Source organism: Scheffersomyces amazonensis (assembly GCF_036850825.1).
Source record: "Scheffersomyces amazonensis strain UFMG-HMD-26.3 chromosome Unknown RJT21scaffold_3, whole genome shotgun sequence".
NCBI lineage: Eukaryota > Fungi > Ascomycota > Pichiomycetes > Serinales > Debaryomycetaceae > Scheffersomyces > Scheffersomyces amazonensis.
The window spans coordinates 179,365-200,178 of record NW_027042743.1 but is presented as its reverse complement, the minus strand read 5'-3'; the positions used below and the strand labels follow the sequence as shown (position 1 = coordinate 200,178).

Sequence of the window (20,814 nt, the reverse complement as noted above, 5' to 3'; positions counted from 1 at the left end):
TTAATGAGGCAGGATAAGTGAGCAGTAGTGAATTGAACAAAGTGAACAAATTGACCAATTTGAACAATTTGAACAATTTGAACAATTTGACCAATTTGAACAATTTCAAACATATTGTAACCAAACCAATTGAACTAATCACTGTAGACCATGTCGGGAGCAGGAAATCGTGAACAGGTTTTTCCAACCCGAATGACGTTGGGATTAATGAAGGGGAAATTAAAGGGAGCTCAACAAGGACATTCATTATTAAAAAGAAAATCTGAAGCATTAACTCAAAGATTTAGAGATATTACTCAAAGAATTGATGATGCAAAGAAAAAAATGGGTAGAGTTATGCAAATTGCTGCCTTTTCATTAGCAGAAGTTCAATATGCAACTGGTGATAATATAGGTTATCAAGTTCAAGAATCAGTTCAAAAGGCCAGATTTCAAGTTAAAACAAAACAAGAAAATGTTAGTGGAGTTTATCTTCCAACATTTGAAAGTCATATTAATGAAGAAATTAATGATTTTAAATTTACTGGTTTAGGTAGAGGTGGTCAACAAGTTCAAAAGGCAAAAACTGTTTATACAAGAGCAGTAGAAACTTTAGTAGAATTAGCATCTTTACAAACTGCATTTATCATTTTAGATGAAGTCATTAAAGTTACTAATAGAAGAGTTAATGCCATTGAACATGTTATCATTCCTAGAACTGAAAATACTATATCTTATATTAATTCAGAGTTGGATGAATTAGATAGAGAAGAATTTTATAGATTGAAAAAAGTTCAAGAAAAGAAACAAGAAGCGGCGGCAGCAGCAGAACTTGAAGAGAAAGAAGCAAAAGAGCAAAGAGCTGCTGAAGCTCTTGCATTATCAGAATCTCAAGATACTCTGAAACCTCATTCAGAAGAACAAATTCAAAAGGAAGTTGAAAAGTTGGATCTTAAGGCTCATGAAGAAGGTGATGCCGATATTCTTCAAGAGAATGAAGATGATGTTATCTTTTAATATTCCTTGTCATTCATCAATTTTTATTTCATTTCTTTACTCCCCCAATACCTTTTACCTTACCTTTTATTATTAATGGTATTGTGCTAGTTAGTCTTATATATCATATTTCACTTTTATTTCATTATAGCCTATAGGTTAATTATATTCCCCCATATTTAGAGTTGTTAATATTAAATAAACTACACTAATATCGATACCTCTCTAATCAGGACTCGCTTTTCTATCTAATTTTTGATTTTAATTGTATTTATCTGGTTTAACCAAATTGTGTTATTGGATGCTCGCAACTTTTCTCGCAATTAGAGACGCAATGTTTATAGGGAGTACTGCCAAAGTAGGTTAGACTACCGAGAACTTGCAGGTATAACAGTGGAGGCTTTTCCAAGTGATCTACCCCGAAAATTCAAAAGTAATATCTAAATTCATTAAGATTATCAATAATACAGTAAGATATATATGACGTATATATGTAAATGCTTGGCCCGATAATCGGATTGGATGTATGAAATTTATGGAGCACAATAACCACCATCGACAAGAATGTCCGCACCAGTAGTATAGGTAGATGCATCAGAAGCTAAATACAAATAAGCACCCACTAATTCTTGAGGTAAAGCTTCTCTACCTAATGGAATGATTTGCCACCATTTCTCTTTCATTTCTTGAGGTACGAAATCAGCAATATCAGTAATAATATAACCTGGAGAAATTGAATTGACTCTAGCAAATGGAGCCCATTCGATAGCTAATGATTTACTCAAATGTATAACTGCAGCCTTAGCAGCATTATAAGGAGCTTGTAATTGAGGTACATTGGCAATATGGCCTGACATTGAGGCCGTGAAAATTAATGAACCTTTACCTTGTTTCTTAAAGATCTTTCCAATGGTATGAGCACAGTAATAAACTCCATTAACATCAACATCCCATACTTTTTTCCAACTTTCATACTTAGGATCGGCATCTATACATGCACCATCAGTCCATGGAATTCCTGCATTGGCTACAAAGATATCAATACGTCCAAAATCCTTTTCAATTTGATATATGGTTTTTTCAACCTCATCAGCATTGGCAATATCAGCCTTATAAGCCTTAGCTTTAATACCATAAGTTTTTGATAAATATTCGGCTTTTCCCTCAGCAGGCTTACTATTATACCAAATACTTACATCAGCCCCAGCTTGAGCAAATGCTTCAGCCACAGCATAACCGATCCCACCAGAAGATCCAGTAACAGTGGCAACTTTTCCCTTTAAGGAGAATAAGTCTAACACATTAGAAGCTAATTTAGGAGCTTTGGTAGGTAATGGACCTACAGCAGGATTAATTTGTGAAGTAATAACCATAGTTAATATTTTATGTCAATTATTTTGTGGAGTAAATGCCGATCCGCTAACTACAATAATTCACTCACTACTGATCTCAACAATGTCAATGACTTTTCGATGACTTTGCCGAACTATAGAAAAAGAAAAATATATATCAATTAAGATCTAACTGAAAAATTATTCTAATTTGATATTCAAAGGAATAATTGCATATTTATAGTATTGAAGTTGTATCGCCTATCAGCGGGGGTGGGGGAACTCTCGCTATTTTAGGTCTTTTTTTTTAGCTATAGGGGTTGGACCCTTCTTATCAGGAGTTAAATTGCTAGGTTACAATTTCCTCAACTAACTCTATATTGTTGCTACTTTTGTTGTCATTGTCGGATCAAACAAATGTATAATGGTTGTTACTCTGAGTATAAGATTAAGAATAATCATATATTAATCTAAGTGTAAGAATAATACTAATAAATAATTAATTAATTAAAACAGATCGAACGTTTCTTAATTGATTAAACAATTGATTGTTGAACAATTGACAGATTTGTTGATAGATTGATTGTTTATTCAACGGGTTGAACATGCGAAACTCATAAGAAACATATAAAAAATAAATAATAAGAGAGTTAATGAAATAATACTAGAGTTGCGATAAGAACTAATGTCTGTTATACAGGATTAAATGTTTGTGTGTATCTCTCTAATAAACACGAACGGCTGGAGGTACAGGTTTACAATCACTTTCATCCATAGTAGTCTTGATAACATCTCTGTAATCCAACTTAACTGGTGCACCAAATTCAGTTTGGTAAGATAAAGTATGCTTTCTCCAGTTAACATCATCTCTACTTGGGAAATCATCTCTAGCATGAGCACCTCTTGATTCTTTTCTAGCAGCAGCAGAAACAGCAGTTTGAGTAGCACAAGTTAACAAGTTTTGTAATTCTAAAGTTTCAACTAAATCAGAATTCCAAATCATAGATCTGTCAGTAGTCTTAACATCAGTAAAAGATTTATCAACTTCAGTAATATGTTCAACACACTTATCTAAAGTATCTTGAGTTCTGAAAACAGCACATCCCTTTTGCATAGTAGTTTGCATATCCATTCTGATATCAGCAGTACTCTTAGTACCATTAGCATTTCTTAATTTATCCAAGTTTTCAATAGATTCATAACCAATATCCTTTGGAGCTGGTGGTAATGGAGTACCTGGAGTTAAAGAATCTCTAATAGTATGAGAAACAGCTCTACCGAAAACAACTAAATCTAATAAAGAATTAGCACCTAATCTATTAGCACCATGAACAGAAGCACAAGCAGCTTCACCACAAGCCAATAAACCTGGAACAACTTCATCTTCACCTTTTTCATTCTTTTTAAGAACTTCACCATTCCATTTGGTTGGAATACCACCCATATTATAATGAACAGTTGGTAAAATTGGAATTGGTTCTTTAGTAACATCAACACCAGCGAAAATATGAGCAGTTTCAGAAATACCTGGTAATCTTTCCTTTAATACAGAAGCAGGAATATGACTTAATTGTAAGAACATGTGATCCTTCTTTGGTCCTACACCTCTACCTTCATTAATTTCCATAGTAATAGCTCTTGAAACAACATCTCTTGAGGCTAAATCTTTGGCTGATGGAGCATAACGTTCCATAAATCTTTCACCTTCAGAGTTAAGTAAGAAACCACCTTCACCTCTAGCACCTTCAGTAATAAGACAACCAGATCCATAAATACCAGAAGGATGGAATTGAACGAATTCTAAATCTTCTAATGGTAAACCAGCTCTTGAAACCATAGCATAACCATCACCAGTACAAGTATGGGCAGAAGTACAAGAGAAATAAGCTCTACCATAACCACCAGTTGCAATAACAGTCTTATGGGATCTGAATCTATGTAAAGTACCATCTTCTTGATTATAAGCAATGACACCAACACAAGCACCATCTTGCATTAATAAATCCATAGCAAAGAATTCAATGAAAAAATGAGTATCATGTCTTAAAGATTGACCATATAAAGAATGTAATAAAGCATGACCAGTTCTATCTGCTACAGCACAAGTTCTGTAAGCTTGACCACCTTTACCATATTCTTTTGATTGACCACCAAAAGCTCTTTGATAAATTCTACCTTCTTCATTTCTTGAGAATGGGACACCGTAATTTTCCAATTCATAAATAGATTGAGGAGCTTCCTTTGTCATATAATGAATAGCATCTTGATCTCCTAACCAATCAGAACCTTTAACGGTATCATAAAAATGCCAATGCCAGTCATCTTTATGCATATTACCTAAAGCAGCATTAATACCACCTTGAGCAGCAACAGTATGAGATCTGGTTGGGAATAATTTGGAAATACAAGCAGTTTTAAATCCAGCTTCAGCTAAACCAAAAGCAGCTCTTAAACCAGCACCACCAGCACCAACAACCACACAATCATATTCATGATCAATAACATGATATTTTTGACTAGTATATTTAGCAGCATTAAAATCAGTACCTCTAATATCGGAACCAATGGTTTGACATCTAACTGATGATGAAGATAAAAATCTTCTTGGTATTATTGAATTTGACTTAACAGTGTTACGGAATGAACTCAACATGCTGAAATAACGATTTTAATTAATTAATATAATGAATCAACAATACTTAATTGAATATATACGATACAACAAAAATTTAAAATTAGGAAAAAAATCAGACAAAAGTACTGCAACCAATTATATATGAATCAATGGCAATACTTTGGTGCGAATGTTAACCTGACTGAATGTTTAGTTGACAAGTACCTGAGTTCTTAGAGTGGAAGAGTAATGACAAACTTTTCCTCATATATTTTTCGAAATCTTTATAGGCTCCGTTGCTTCAGCGAGAAAGGAAGAAAAAAAAGTTGAGACTTTCCGGGGCATAACTAAAAAATGTATGGAGAGAGAAGGGGGAAGGAGAATTACTAAGAATTATAGAATAAGTATGTAATTATGTATATAAGTATGTAGATATATATTTGATGTATTTAGTAGTAACTTTATGAACCTATTGATTATCAAATTATTGTTAATTCAATGGTAAAAGGGGGTAATAAGTAGGATTGCAAATAGTGAACTGGCTTTTTGTGTAACGTTAGAATTACTAAAGCTGCAATATAAGTGGTCAGTTTCCATTGGGCGAGACCTAACAGTATGAGCGCGTGGACTGTAGCACGTGATACCTACTCCGAAGTTTACCGAGATCAGTCCGGGGTTTTATCTATTAGCATTAAACATTTATTAAATGTATTACTATATAACCTAACCAATTGTTATATAGCGTTAGTAATCATATCTATATAAACAAAACACTAAACTATGCATAATTCCTTTCTGTTCTGGCTTCTTATCAATATTTTTCTTAAACTGAACAGTACCCACCATCAACTCTTAAATCAGATCCAGTAGTATAAGTAGAAGCATCAGAAGCAAAATATACATAAGCACCACATAATTCTCTTGGATGACCTTGTCTACCTTTTGGAGTTAATGAATACCAAATGTTCTTGATGTCATCAGGAACAAAATCTGATAATTCAGTAGCTATGTAACCAGGAGAAATTGTATTAACTCTAGCAAAAGGAGCCCATTCAACAGCTAAGGATTTACCTAAATGCAATACACCAGCTTTAGCAACATTATAAGCGGCTTGTAATTGTGGAACATTGACAATATGTGCGGACATTGATGCAGTCATTATTAAAGAACCCTTACCTTGTTGTTTAAAAATCTTTCCGATATTTTTAGCACAGTGGTAAACACCATTTAAATCAACATTAATAACATTGTTCCATTCAGCATCATCTGGTTGTTCGATTAATGCACCAGAAGTCCATGCAATACCAGCATTAGCCACAAATATTTCAATGGTTTTAAATTCTTCATGAATAGTTTCAATAACTTTTTGAACTTGTTCAGCACTTCTAACATCACAGTCGTAGTATGAAATAGTAGCCTTTGGGAATTCTGCTCTTAATTTACTGATACCTTCATCATTTCTAGAATAATCAATAATAGCTAATTTGGAAACTCCGGCTTGTAAATATGCTTCTGAAATAACGTAACCAATACCTCTAGCACCTCCTGTAACAACCGCATGTTTACCAGTTAATAAAAATAATTCTAAAATGTTGGCAGATAAAAATGGGAATGCAGCTGGTAAGCTACCAATATCTTTGTTGCAGACTGAAACTGCTGGAGTGGAAGTTGATGATTCAATAGTCATTATTGGAAATTATTGATTTGATTTATTGATATACTTGATGAAAACTATAAGAAAGTTAGAAGAAGAAAACAGATCAACAACTTCTAAACAGAAAAGTGCAATTCTCGATGAATTTATACATTTTACATTTCTATGACTATTTCACTTTCGTAATTATTTCCCTATACCGCTTCTAGATGATTTATTCTCCGAGCCCCATACAATCGCCAAATTTTTTTCTGCTGAATCCTCCCCCACAAAAGTTCAATTTTTCCGAAGCATGTTTCTTTTTTACGAACGCACGGGTAATTAAGGTTTGGAATGATTAAGATTCCATTTTTGCAGCAGTTGACTTCAAATTACCCTCATTGATTCACTTTTTAACTATCGGTATTATAGGGTAGAGATTATTTGTTAGAGTTCTGAAATGTACTACTAATTGTGTTGCGAAGGTAGTTGTGTCAAGGTATTAGGAAAACTAAGAATTTGCCACTGTAAACAAGATATTTGCTACTATAGACAGTGAAAATATAACTAGTGAATTAATCTACAAATTATCTTGTAGTTGTATAGATTATTAATTCGCCGAATTCTCTATCTCTAATTAGTTTATTCCTTATCTAGATGACCTTGTAAAAATATTACTGGGGAAATAACCAAATTTTCTTTTAGCCTTAGCTCAAACACCACTCGCATTATAAAAATTGATGACCAATTTCTTGTTATTAACGATACCGTAAGCCAATACAGAGGGACCTTGGAAAATATCTTTCATATTAGCCGTTCTTATTCTTCCATTTCCTCGTCTTTTACTAGTGTTATTGTGTTACATTTAAAGGCTGCCAAATTGAGTTCCACCGAAACTATGGACTGCACACAACTCACTGTGTAACAAAATTTTTGTATTTTACCGATCTCATCGATTTTAGTACACACATCCCCAGCAATTCAAATTTAACTTGGTTGAAAGGAAGAATTGCTAATATGTAGTTGTCCTCGGAAAAATTACTGTAAAGTTTCCACAAAGTCTTGAAGCTAATTTATTTAGCATTTTGGCTAAATTTTACCGAGTTTGATAATTTGTACCAACCTCACTGCCGGGAAACTGTTCCACTCTCCGTCTAGCTTTTATTTACCTTGTAGTAACCCTCTATTTAGTTTATAATTAGAGTAGTTGTTATCTCATGATTTCCGGAGACGGGTATTGTTTCTCCTATTTTCATCCATGAGAAAAAAAATTCTAATCGGCCGGTTGCAAATTATGGACCCCCATTGTCATCTGTTTACACTGGCAATACAGACTACTCATTTTCTGTTATATTCTATACTTTATATTCTATCTTCTATAATTTTTAGAGCTGAGATTAACTATTCTATATTGTTTATATGACTCTTATTGATTATTCGCTTGACCGCAAAGATCTATTCCATGATTTCAATTCATTAACAAATATGCCTCTTGTCAAACCTTCATCTTCATCTCTTACATGGGCAAAATGACAATTAATCGATGCGACATCTCGGTTTCTTAATTCATCATCAAATAACACAAATTCTCCCTTGCTTAGTTCTTCAACCATTCCTAATTGACGAGCAGCTTTACTAATATGTTTGACTTTAGAGCCTGTTCCCCATTGCAATGAGTCAAAGAACTTAATTGCTGGTGTATCTAAAATATGCAATAATGATAACATTTCTTGAGCTATTCTTGGGGCTGCTGTACGACTAGCGCCTATTATTTTGACATTATTTTCAACTAATTCACGGATTATAGATTCTACATCTTTATAAAACTGTAGTCTCATTCCAGTACTATCTTCAATTTCTTGTTTACTCACAGATCGAAGAGGCATGGATATATGAGTGTCACACCAACAGGGCCATAATGTATAATCTAAATCAAATACAACAGCTTTTGGATATCTTTCGACTACCATTTTCAAATATCCTTCTAACGTATGTCTTTCTATAAGAATATGATTCGTAAAAGCGTTCAATCGTACGCGAATGTCCCGCTTTAAAATTACCAGCTCGATACTAGATCAGATTTTCGACTGCATACAATTACCCCAAAGCTCATATTTACTGCAAAATCAATTTATATTAGATTCTAAATGTCAACCAATTAACTCTTTGAAGTAAGAATATATATCTCCAAAACTGAACTAACTTCTAAAGAAGGAATTAAAGCTAAGTCAAGTAGCAAGGAAATTGGAAAATGATTGATTAGTATTAGGATATTATGCATCCATTAACTTTTCTCAAGAATTTAACCAAAATCCAAAAATAAATAACACTTTTGTAGAACTGTCATAAACTCCACTTCACTTGAAAATTAGTGCATTTACAAACACTAACTTATTAACCGTTAAAATGTATGAAATGAAGGAGTTAGGAAAGGTGCATCTGGTTTAGAGGGTTTAAAAAGATCTTTCAAAAACATCAACGTGACTAAAATCACGCCATTTTCACGTGAAAATCACGTGCAATTACATATCCATGAAAAATCGTACAGTAAAAATTGCAAGGATATGTGATAGTAGCGTGGTGGTAAAGTCTACAGGTCTAATCTTGAATTTCGAGGTTTGATCGGTTGACTCCCGGATTCCATTAATGTGGAAGCACGTGAAAATGTCAGCAAAATCAAACAAATTCCGGGAGTGTGGTCTAGTGGTATGATTCTCGCTTTGGGTAAATTGGATTAATTCAATTGAAACAAACATGCGAGAGGCCCAGGGTTCAATTCCCTGCTCTCCCCTTTTTTTTGGAAAATTTGGATCTTAAATGTATAAGAGGTGAAGAAAAGATGTTCATTATTCATATATGGAGCTCGTATTTATTTTATTTGTTCTCACTCTTACGTTTATTAAATTGTGGGTATCGTTTATTACTAGTACTTTTCAATCTTAGATTTTTGCTATATTAACTAACCATTTTGGGATATCATTCTTATAGAGTATTGGCATAATTATTATTCCCAATGTATTCTCTATAGTTACATTTTTCATTCAGATACACTTTATAGGGTGATACATATCAAAATTGATAAAAACAAATTTACCAACAGGAATGAGCAGCTCATGAGCACTCACTGACCGGAAATCGAGACCATTTTGTTAATGGCCGCGAAATTTACTTCTGCTTCATCCTTAACAATCAATTTGTTTTGATACTGTTATAGACTTATATATAAATATTAATACGAATAAAACAACTGAAGAGATTGTCTAATTCTAAATGCTTATATTTGCTTGTTTGTTAAATTTTTAAAACTGAACCTACCGCAGGAGTAAATCATGAAATTTAACTATTCATTAAGCTCCTTATCGAGAATGTTTATACTTGTTTAGGGTTTCTTCTTATTTCAAATTAATAACTGATTAAAGGGCCACTGTATATTTCTTCTATTATGGCTTGAACTTAATAAACTTAATGAAAATAATAAACATAATAAAAATAATAAACATAATAAACATAATAATAAAACATAAACAGCCATACTGGAGTCCACCCATTATGTGCAGTCCCCTTTTTTGGTGCGTTGGAGACGTTCAAAAACTCCCCTGGAGATCTTTAAGGCTCAGGTGTTTGTTAAGCTCCAACAGAATAGAGCCAATAAACATATATATACAATTACCATGGAGCAAGAGGATCTTACAGCTTCACATTGGGATGATGTTATATCTCCAAACACCAACACCAATTCTGCCTTGAGTAGTCATTCAGTGCTTGATAATCCGTTAAATAATCAATTTCAAAATCTATCTTTAAATACTGCTAGTCAGAGTTATTATGGACAATATGATGAAGATGAAGAAGATGACGAAGAGAATGATCAAGGTGATAATGTTAATATACACGAAGGTCATGAAGATACAAATTCCAATATAGTTCAACTGAATTATAATGATTATTCAATACCTAATATTAATGATAATTTGTTTGCTTCAACTGATAACTATAGAGATAATCAATTAAATGATTTAAAAAAGGAAGAAAGAAAAGAGCATCGTGATCAATTACTCTCTGAATTAACTCATGGAACTGATGAAGGAGGAATATTAGATTCATCTGTAGTATCTTCTAAACAAATAAGTACTGGAGATTCATTATTCCATGATAAAGGAAGTCCAATTAAAGTAAAACCAAACCAACAAACACAAATCACATCACCAAAGAGGCCGATTAATTTAAAAAATAGTCAATTATTTAGGGCCCCAAGACCCAGAAAATTTAGTGGTCAAATTAATGCTAAATTTCTCGGAGGTGAAGCATCAAACTCATCTGAAAAAGAAAATAATGGTTCATTAGGTCCTTTAGGTAGTAATCAAGATGATTCCAAATCTAATGATAGATCTTCAGTCATGTCTAGTACTAGAGCTGAGTTATTGGCTAAAGAGGCAGATGCTCCGTTATATGAAATTCAAAGTAAGAAAACAGATGAACAAAAAATTCAAGAATTTAGGACTCCTGAAAGTAAAACTTCTGATGCTGAATCAAAAATACCAATAGCAAAGAAGAATGGAGAGCTTCCTCCAGCAGCTGATAATAATAAGCTTGTTATAAGTGTAGGAGATCCTATGAAAGTTGGAGATATAACAACTGCTCATATTGTATATTCGATCAAAACAAAAAATACTAATCCTGAAACCAAACATTTCCCCATAAAAACAGAAGATAATGTAATTGTATCAAGGAGGTATAAAGATTTTAGATGGATTTATCATCAATTACAAAACAATCATCCAGGAAGAATCATACCACCTCCACCAAGTAAACAAACTTATATTGGTAGATTTAATGAAAGCTTTATTGAAAATAGACGATTATCGTTAGAAAAAATGTTAAGTAAAATTAGTAATATTCCAATTTTAGCTAATGATGCTGATTTTGTTATGTTTTTAACCAGTGAAGATTTTGCTAATGAATCAAAGGAAAGAGAACGTTTAAGTGGTAGTGGAGCATCTACACAAAATAATGAATTTTTGGATAATGCTATAACCGCCAATGATGCTAATTCTGTTGCTAGTGGTAGTAGTGCATCTACTGGAGGTATAATTGCATCTACAGCTCCAAGTGGAGGATTTATGTCATCATTTTTCTCAATTCCTACTAAGATTAATGAACCTGATGAATATTTTATTGATAAAAAACAATATATTGATGAATTAGAATATAATTTGAAACAATTATACCTCGCTATTGAATTAGTTGGAAATCAAAGAAATGCATTGGTTGGAGTTTATGATGAAATTTCGTTGACATTGGATGAATTAGCTGGACTAGAAATACTGAAAATTACAACCGAATTGTTAGGAGCTTTTAGTCAAGTTCAATTAAAGATTAAGGAGAATTTAGATAGAGTTAATCTTCAAGATCAATTAACTTTAGGATTTTCAATTGAAGAATATTTACGTATTATTGGATCCATTAAGTTTGTATTTGAAACAAGAGCCAAAATTTATCAGCAATTCTATACATTCAATCAAGAATTAGCTAAAAAGCAAGTTCAATTGGATAAACTGATTCGAAAATATGGTAGTACTCAACAAGAAAAACTTAATTTATTACAATTTGAAGTTGATAAATTAAAACAGAAAACCAGTACTTATGAAAGTAGTTTTCAAACTATTAGTGAAACAATTAAAGAAGAACTTGATAATTTTGAAATTGAGAAGATTGAGAATTTCAGAAATAGTGTTGAAATCTTTATTGAGAGTTCTATTGAATCACAAAAGGAAGCTATTGAATTATATGAGACATTTTATGAACGTCAAAATTTGGCTAATGTATAGTATAATCATTATCTCTCGTATCTATTCACAATAATAATGTATACTTAAGAGTTGTTGTAATCGCAACTTCCGAACAAAATTTTTTTGCGCCCATTTCGTATTGGAATTCCTTCCTTTATTGTATGTAGCTAGCTCTTTGTTTCTGTCTTGTGCCTCATCCTGGTATGAAGACAATACAAAGTGAGCCTTTTTTTTTGCCATCTACTTACACGACAACAGCTGTAAGGGGGTAGGACAATGGCTAGGCACTTTGACAGATATATGTCTAGAGGTTAGTGTTTTAGTGTTTTAGTATTTTAGTATTTATCTTATCATAATCTTATCACGGATAAGCTCGGAAAGAAACGGCTTGACCCCTCTGCCAAAGCACACGACCCAATTAGAAAGGGATTAGACCCTAGTTACCTACTATTAACTGATGTACTTACCCGACAACCTATTACTTAGTAAAGTAAATGCCGAAATATGTCAAGTAATGAGCGACTCACATCAATAAACTTCTACTCACTACTAATTACATAGTATATAATGACTAATTACACAGTCTGACCCGATATGTGTGTGAGAGTGTGTGTCAACAATGACTCAACCTCCACACAAAAGTTTTTTTTATTTTTTTTCAGTCCCCTCTATGTGGGAACAATAGGAGCCATACTATTAATACTTTGAAAAGTTTTCATTGTAGTTATTGATGGTTTGTTCAAATCAGTATTGTAGATAGATCAAGAGTTTTATATTGGAGTTAATACCCGAATTGCTGTGATCCTAATTATAACTATAGTTGTTTAATAATCTATCCCTTTTTAGAGATAAGTGTGTGACTCAAGTACTTTAGAGCCTCACAAAAAGTGTACTGATATTAAGTTTTAATTATTATAAATGATAAACTAAATCCTTAAATTCTAAAATATTAAGTTAATAAAAATTAGATCAAATCAGACAATAGATATATAAAAATCCTTATACAATAATGAACACTCAAGTTCATTTAAATCCTACAAAACTATCGATATTATCGATTCCAAGAGATAAGTATTGGTTGTTTGTAAGTTCAATACTTCAATTACTATATAAGGAATCATCTAAAAGTTCAAGTGGATATAATACTGAATTAAACTCAAGTAAGAGTGATTTGGAAGAATCTCTGGATGATGAAGATGAAGATGATGAAGATGAAGAAGAAGAGACTGATGAAATTTCAAGTAATATTACTCATAATAGAAATGAATCCATAAGTTCTACTTCTGAAGATCCAAGTATCAGTAAAGTAAGTAGTAATCCAAGAGGTTCAGTTGATAATTCAAGTAAAGTAAAATCAAATGATTCTTATGATAATCTAACATCAAATGTTTCAGGAAACAATAATGATCAATCATTAGATATAATCGATTCAGATGATAATAATAATGATGATTTTAATTATTTTTTCCATATCGCCTTAACACCTTTAGAGTGTACCCTTATTTGTTCAACATCAGTCATGAAAACTTATTTCAAAAATCCTATAAAGATCTGCCAAGAATTAAATTATGATGATGTCAAAGTTATAGACCAAAATTTCTTAAGTTTACAAGTTGATAGTGATGGAAGTTTTGATAATAGTTTAAGAATTCTTGAATTGACTAAACCATTATCAGAAAATAATATATCATTATTCTTTTTATCAAGTCATTTTAGTGATATTGTTTTAATACCTTATATTTTTAAAGAAAAAGTTATTAGTATTCTTACTAAAAAGAATTTTGAATTTTCCGATATTTCCAATAGTTATATAATGACACCTAATGATCTTATAGATCCGTCAATGTTAAATGATTCTGATGAAGATAAAGAATTAGGATCTCAACGATTTGAAAATAAGACTTTTAAATTATTTAAAGATTCTAATATTAAACCTATAGTTAATAGAAATGTTAAATTATTATTAACAGGAGCAAGAGCAGGAGAAGTTAATAATACAATATTAAAAACTGCCAAGATATTATCTAGTTTTAATTCTATACCTGATTATTATGCTATCACTAGAACTTCTATAAATGAAGTTTCATTAATTTTACCTAAATCTTCAAAAAAGAGATTAAGTATGGGATTTGATTCTAAAAATATAATTGGATCAACTCAAGATATAATTATTCCAATAACAATTGATTTTTCTAAATTACCATTGGATTCAACTGGGATTGTGGCAGGGGTTGCCAGTAAATTAATTAATGGACTTAAAAAGTATAATGATTCTACTATTGAGATGAATTATTTTTCAATGGCAAGATCTGGTATGATTATGATTCCTAAAGAAAACATTGATGTTATTAGTGAAATCCTTAATAATATCGATTATGATATACCAATTGATTCCTTAACAATTTAAAATTTCACTAGTTCATTTCATTAATTCTCTGTATTATTAGTTATTGTAAGTAGTATTCTTTCTTTCTTTCTTTTTCTTCTTTCTTTCTTTCTTTCACTCTGGTTATAGGTTTTTAACAAAAATAAAATATTCTTTAATTCTTTCAATTGGTTATATATCAATTAATTAGTCTATTAACTTTATAAGTAAGTTGATGTAAAAACGCTTTCCATAATGGGATATGATCACGTAATGATAACTGTTTAACTTCTGTCCATACTTGTATACCGATGGCTAGTAATACAACAAGTATAACTAATTGGAAAAAGCTCTTAAAGAAACAAGGTACACCCATACTGTATGATGAAAACTAACTATAAGTATACGTATATATATAGTAATATAAGTATACGGTAATATAAGTATACGTCGTATATGTAAAGTATACGTCGTATAGGTAAAGTAGTGCGACGTATAAGCAACTAGTCGGTATTTGTTAGTATCAGAGACGAGAAACTACAAGGCTTTATTATTATTTTTTTTTTTGATCAAGACCTTTTTTTATTCCGGTGCTGCTTATATAATTTAACTATTTAACTATGTAATTAAAACTTTTTAGAGTTACTCTTCTTCTTAGATTTCACGGTAGTGCTCCAACCATCTTCATCAACAGTAGAAACTTTATCAGCTGATGAAATAATGGCAGCTGACCAAGAGTCTTCATCATTACTAACTTGTTGATCAACCTTTTGTCTTCTCTTTAAGAATTCTTGAGCAAATCTTCTACCATCCATAGTTGCCGATGAACTATAAATTGTATCGGCAATTAATTGAGAAGAATCTGAACTTGAAGTTGGTAAAGTAACAAAGATATCTAATAAATCATCTTTAGAAACTGTAGGATATAAATTAGTCATTTGTGATCTAGCCCAAATTAAAAATTCTTCTTTTAATGCTACATCATTGACTGAATTAGTAACAGGTCTAGTGGCTGAAACAGAACGTAATAATTGAGGACTAGCCTTTGAAGCAGCAGCTGAATTAGTAATAGTCTGTTGAACTGGCTTTTTAACAACAGTTCTTTTGGATGCAACTGTAGTCCATACTCCTGTATCTTCTTTAATTGGAGTTGAAGAAATAGCACTAGCAAAAGAATTCTTTTGAACAGAAGAACGATTAGCTAATTTAGATGCAGCAGCAGCTTCTGCTTCTTCCTTTTGAATTTCTGCTAATGTCTTTTTAGTTACAACTGGTGAATTACCAGTAGTAGCACTAGCCCAACTTGAAGTCTTTGGTAAAGCAGTAGTAACTTTTTCAACAACTTGTTCATCAAGAGCAGCCCAAGCTTTTGCAGCAGCAACTTGTTGTTCTAGTTTTTGTTGAGCTTTTTGCTTTTCTGATCTTTCTGCTTCAATACTTTGAATTTCCTTTAAAGTTAAGCTTGGTTTGGAATTATCTTTCTTAGCAGCCCATGGAGCTAATTCAGGACGGGGAGCAGGAGCAGCAGTAGTATTTTTTGAAGCATCTCCTACAATAACTTCCTTTGGTGTAGATCTTTCCTTTTCTGATCCTTGCTTCTTAACTGGAGCCCCCTTTAATTCATACCTAGTGGCTTCTTCAACTTGTTCAGCTACAGGTTGAGGTTCAGAATCTTGCTTTTGTTCAGGTTCATTTGAAACTACTGCTGGTTGTTGAACTTCAACTTGTGCTACAGGGGCAGTTTCAACAGCAGGAGCAGAATTAGCACCAAAATGATCTTCTTCACCTTCATTCAAAATACCAGTTACTACTGAAGTATGAATTTCATCTAAAACATGATCATCATTATTTGGGATTTGATTTTGAACTTCAACTGCGGCATTAATATTGGATGATGAAACAAATGGAGAACTAACACGAGACAGAGATTGAATACCAGATAACCAAGGAGAGATTGGAGCAGGTTGAGAAATTTGAGGTAAAGTATTACTTACTGGTGTTGAAGGATTACTATTACCAAATCCTCCAGAAGTATCTAAACCTGCTGCCCATCCACTATTATTTCTTGATAAGGTTGGTTGACTATTTTGTTGTTGAATTTGATGTTGTAATAATGAAGGCATGGATTGTAACGGATTATTAAAACCATGATGATTTAAAGTGTCAAGACCGAATTGATTAGTAGATGTTGTATTTTGGAATCCAATCGAACCAGGAGCATTCAAAGGGCTAGCAGTTCCGAAAGGATCATTATTGATAAAATCATTACCAAATAAGGAGGATTGAGGATTAATCGAATTATTTAATCTTGAAGATCCTGCAAGGAATTGATGAAGTTGAGATTGTTGTTTTTGGAAAGGAGGAGGTTGTTGAACAAATGAAGAAAATTGATTTGTTGGTACAGGAGGTGGAGGAACAGTTAAATCAGGTAATGGAACTTTAAATGGTTGAACATAATTTTGGACTCCATCACATAATTGTTGAACAGTTTTAAAAGTTGTATCTTCTTTTCTTCTAATTTGTAAATCAAGATGTAAATATCCTCCACTTAACCATTCTTGCATCATATCTCCATTAAAAGGTCCTTGTTCAGTACCATGAGGATCAATATAATACCATTCAATCTTATCTGAAGTAAGAAGGGGAGGCGTTAATGATTGAAGGGGTATATCCTGATTAATTACTGGTTGAGAAATACCTGGAGGTGGAGCATTAATTTGATTACCTCCAACCAAAGATACTGAATCAGGTAAAGTCAGTGATATAACATTATCATCATTAATATTCAAATTTTCTAATGAATTACTTACAACTTGAGGAATTTCATTAGTTACTTGATCATATGATTCACCGTTTTCTTTATAATTTGATCTAACAAATGATTGTAAGTCCAAGTGATAAATTTGGTTAGGCTTTGAAAGTTTATAATTTTCATTCTGTTGTACAGGTAATTCCATTGATGGTTCAAGAATTTGATCCTTTTTATCATACCAAACTTGGAATACTTCATTCATACTATAACGTTTCCCACCTTTATTTGGTGGAATTGTTGTTGTAGTTGTTGTTGATGTAGTAGTAGTAGTAGTTAATCCATTACTACTATGAAGAATACTACTATTAGAAAGTGGTTCTTCAAGGTTATTTCCATTTGTAGATGGTTCAAGTGGTTTACGAGTCTTGGAAAACATGGTTGACATATATGGCAAGGGATTTTAATGCTTAGTTATATACTCTTCTATATAAATATATTTTATTGGAAGACTATTAGCGTACTAAAAGTTAACTATGGTTAACCTGATTCCAAGTGAAAAATAAAAATTTTTCCCTTCCCTTCGATCACTTTGCTCAGTCGCACACGTCAGTAAAATAACGACGAAATAGTGAGGAATGCTTTAGCTTTGTGCAAGTTAAGGGGAGAGAGAGAGAGGTGTTACTGATAACCTGAATTGAATATTGTATTATATGTATGTTATATGTATGTATTTCTACTTAGGGGAAATTCAATCAGTTCTGGTCTAAATACCAACCTTATTTTCTAATTCTGAGTGGAAATCTTTAACATTATTCCCACTTTCAAATCCTCCCTTATATATATCTTCCCATGTAACACTTGAATCTCTATTTAAAAGTATATCTTTATGTAAAGGATCAGATCCTCCTAATAAACTTGGTTTAAAATCAGTCGATTCAATTATTTGTAATTCCATAGTTCTCTTTATAGGTTCTCCAGCTCCAAATACTCTTCTATAAGTTTCAAGTCTAGTTTCATATTGTGTTTGTTCCCAATTACTTATTCTACCTTCTAATGGATGACGATTATTTACTTTAGATGCTAAATTTAATGGTCCTTCTCCTGTTTTTAATATATCTTGTAATCCTGGTGCTGAAGCTGCGGCTTCTCCAAATGTAGTTGTACTAATAGATGATACTTGATTATTATCTGGAATTAATCTTAATGACTATACTATTTGTTAGTAATGGTTCTACCACTAATATATCTATCCAATTAACTCATTATACATACCATTGTTATAATTATTTATATATTGTTTTTACTATCCACTAGTTAATGTTTTCTTCAAAGCTAATCAGTGGCAATTAATTTTTAACTAGTAACTATTTTTGTTCATTGTCGCATATGCAGGACACCACACCCAATATGTCTTAGGCTATTAAATCAAAATCTATATATTTATATATTGATATATACATATTATTATTATTATTATTATTACATTCTTTCGATTTGTTCATCAACAACGTCAATTAAACGACCTTCTGGATTAGTATCTTCCTTTAACCATTGAGGTATAAATGGCCAATTTTCTGGTGTTAAGATACCATTGAAACATAAAGTACCAAATACTAAGACTGCGAAACCGAAAAATTGCAAAAGATGGAATTGTTCCCAGCCCATTAAAATAGCTAAAATCCAGACAAGTAATGTTCTACAAGTATCTATAGTTGATCTTGCAGTAGCGGATAACTCATGAGTTAAAGTTATACCACAATAATTAAAAATAGCAATTGAAATCATAATACAAATGGATGATAAGAATACTTGTTTAGAATGAACAACTTGAGATACTGCTTCAACAAGATTAAAAGGTGATTCTTCAAATTGTTCAGGACTTTGAATTGCTCCAACAATTATACTAAGAATTATCATACCAACAAGTAAGATAGCACAACCAAAGAAACCTTCAGAATAAACAATTTGTAATGGTACAATAGGATGTTTATCTAAAATATGTTCTTCAATAACAAATTGGAAGGCTTGTAATAATTCACCTACTACAATTAATGAAATCCCCAAAATAACTAATCCAGAAAGGCTAACCCCATCAGTAGTAGACAGAGATTCTGCATTTTTAGAACCACTTAACCCGACAAGAGCAACACCCAATGAAACAAAGAATAATGATACCCATTCTAATTTAGTGATTTTTCTGTTTAAGAATAATACTGATAACATTGCTACAAATAATACCACAGATCCTCTAGTCATTTGATAAATTGAAACTGGAGTATATACAAGTCCAATATTTAATAAGGTAGTACAAAATAAATCACAAGCAGCAGGAATGACAAGCTTCCAATTTTCAAATACAGATATTTTGCTAGATTTACTTTGTTCTTGTTGAGCTTCATCAGAATTTTGTTCTCCACCAATTTGGGTATAACCTTCATTTCGGGATTGGATACCATATTTAGACTTATAAATTAAATAATAAACAAATATCATAGCAAATTCCCCTACAAACATTTGAAACGTTTGTATTCCCGGCTGCTCAAAGTTTTTATGAGTGGAGACATCGGGATTAGAACAATTTCTAACACATTGATTATCTTGATATTTAGTGAATAATGAATTAGCTGCCCCAGTAACTAAGGTACCAATGACAATGAGAAATAAATATGAACTGGCCATATTTAATAGTACCTATAATCAAAGTAAATCAAATAGCTTAATATAAGTATCTTCAAAATTCTTCAACATTGCCGTTGAATTTTATACCGTTTTAGCCTAGTCCTTACAAGGCTCAAATAGGTAATTTTGTGTATTTTGTCTCCTCCACATTCATTCAAACGACTTTTCGCGCCAGAAATGATCACATGACTATAAACGTGATTGATTTGAGCCGCATGATGGTCATCGTACCAAATCTGGAGAAGTCAACTTCATGTTAGTAATATACCACCAATTTTCTATCGGTCATTCTATAAATGGTTTATTATATGTAATTATACCACATAAATACAATTATATTAACAAACATGAAATTTAAAGGATTAAAAGTGAACTTATGGCTTCCTAAAGCCGTAACTTAACAAATTAATGACTTTGAATCTAATTAGATATTCACACACAAAATTTATTAATTAGAAGATTTATCATTATATAATATAAAAGTTCGGTTTATATGTCTATACAATTCAAAATATATTCTACCATATAAAGTTTCTGTTCAATTGGTTGCAAAAGATTCAAATTTGACAGTTTTAAATAAACGCACGATTATATAAGCACACCATACTTAAAGGCATATTTATTACATAATCTTAAGCTTACCCGCCTTCCATCGAAGTATCGAATTACTAAAAAA

General features: G+C 31.9%; 10 protein-coding genes and 1 non-coding gene across 11 annotated transcripts; 4 read left to right on the top strand and 7 right to left on the bottom strand. All coding sequences in view use genetic code 12, as the record gives it.

The window, feature by feature from the left end:
- Positions 1 to 21: 21 nt before the first annotated feature.
- On the top strand, positions 22 to 1,252 carry VMA8 (H(+)-transporting V1 sector ATPase subunit D). The gene has a single exon (XM_064884088.1). It carries the CDS (start codon positions 151 to 153, stop codon positions 994 to 996), a length of 846 nt encoding a protein of 281 aa, XP_064738209.1. The 5' UTR covers positions 22 to 150; the 3' UTR covers positions 997 to 1,252.
- On the bottom strand, positions 1,253 to 2,689 carry RJT21DRAFT_30443 (SDR family oxidoreductase). Its single transcript, XM_064884087.1, has one exon. It carries the CDS (start codon positions 2,346 to 2,348, stop codon positions 1,509 to 1,511), a length of 840 nt encoding a protein of 279 aa, XP_064738208.1. The 5' UTR covers positions 2,349 to 2,689; the 3' UTR covers positions 1,253 to 1,508.
- A 341-nt stretch (positions 2,690 to 3,030) lies between these two features.
- On the bottom strand, positions 3,031 to 4,959 carry SDH12 (Sdh12p; the record flags this gene model as incomplete). The annotated part of the gene is made up of 1 exon (XM_064880181.1): positions 3,031 to 4,959. One exon carries the CDS (start codon positions 4,957 to 4,959, stop codon positions 3,031 to 3,033), a length of 1,929 nt encoding a protein of 642 aa, XP_064738207.1.
- Positions 4,960 to 5,358: 399 nt separating this feature from the next.
- RJT21DRAFT_119910 (peroxisomal 2,4 dienoyl-CoA reductase and sorbitol utilization protein) lies at positions 5,359 to 6,771 on the bottom strand. The gene has a single exon (XM_064881567.1). It carries the CDS (start codon positions 6,605 to 6,607, stop codon positions 5,744 to 5,746), a length of 864 nt encoding a protein of 287 aa, XP_064738206.1. The 5' UTR covers positions 6,608 to 6,771; the 3' UTR covers positions 5,359 to 5,743.
- Positions 6,772 to 7,902: 1,131 nt separating this feature from the next.
- RJT21DRAFT_119909 (Mg-dependent acid phosphatase) lies at positions 7,903 to 8,562 on the bottom strand. The gene has a single exon (XM_064881566.1). The coding sequence runs from the start codon at positions 8,521 to 8,523 to the stop codon at positions 7,987 to 7,989; it is 537 nt and encodes a 178-aa protein (XP_064738205.1). The 5' UTR covers positions 8,524 to 8,562; the 3' UTR covers positions 7,903 to 7,986.
- A 680-nt stretch (positions 8,563 to 9,242) lies between these two features.
- Positions 9,243 to 9,344, top strand: RJT21DRAFT_t94. The gene has a single exon. It is a non-coding gene; the product is annotated as a tRNA-Pro (tRNA).
- A 770-nt stretch (positions 9,345 to 10,114) lies between these two features.
- On the top strand, positions 10,115 to 12,866 carry RJT21DRAFT_30383 (sorting nexin 1). The gene has a single exon (XM_064884085.1). The coding sequence runs from the start codon at positions 10,225 to 10,227 to the stop codon at positions 12,379 to 12,381; it is 2,157 nt and encodes a 718-aa protein (XP_064738204.1). The 5' UTR covers positions 10,115 to 10,224; the 3' UTR covers positions 12,382 to 12,866.
- A 676-nt stretch (positions 12,867 to 13,542) lies between these two features.
- On the top strand, positions 13,543 to 15,237 carry RJT21DRAFT_119907 (uncharacterized protein). Its single transcript, XM_064881565.1, has one exon. It carries the CDS (start codon positions 13,862 to 13,864, stop codon positions 14,747 to 14,749), a length of 888 nt encoding a protein of 295 aa, XP_064738203.1. The 5' UTR covers positions 13,543 to 13,861; the 3' UTR covers positions 14,750 to 15,237.
- A 15-nt stretch (positions 15,238 to 15,252) lies between these two features.
- RJT21DRAFT_30380 (uncharacterized protein) lies at positions 15,253 to 18,063 on the bottom strand. The gene has a single exon (XM_064884084.1). The coding sequence runs from the start codon at positions 17,902 to 17,904 to the stop codon at positions 15,334 to 15,336; it is 2,571 nt and encodes an 856-aa protein (XP_064738202.1). The 5' UTR covers positions 17,905 to 18,063; the 3' UTR covers positions 15,253 to 15,333.
- Positions 18,064 to 18,786, bottom strand: RJT21DRAFT_30379 (uncharacterized protein). Its single transcript, XM_064884083.1, has 2 exons — positions 18,732 to 18,786; positions 18,064 to 18,666 (listed from the first exon to the last, which is right to left on the bottom strand). The coding sequence occupies exons 1-2, from the start codon at positions 18,732 to 18,734 to the stop codon at positions 18,223 to 18,225; spliced, it is 447 nt and encodes a 148-aa protein (XP_064738201.1). The 5' UTR covers positions 18,735 to 18,786; the 3' UTR covers positions 18,064 to 18,222.
- A 71-nt stretch (positions 18,787 to 18,857) lies between these two features.
- RJT21DRAFT_119904 (uncharacterized protein) lies at positions 18,858 to 20,233 on the bottom strand. The gene has a single exon (XM_064881564.1). It carries the CDS (start codon positions 20,136 to 20,138, stop codon positions 18,939 to 18,941), a length of 1,200 nt encoding a protein of 399 aa, XP_064738200.1. The 5' UTR covers positions 20,139 to 20,233; the 3' UTR covers positions 18,858 to 18,938.
- Positions 20,234 to 20,814: the final 581 nt, after the last annotated feature.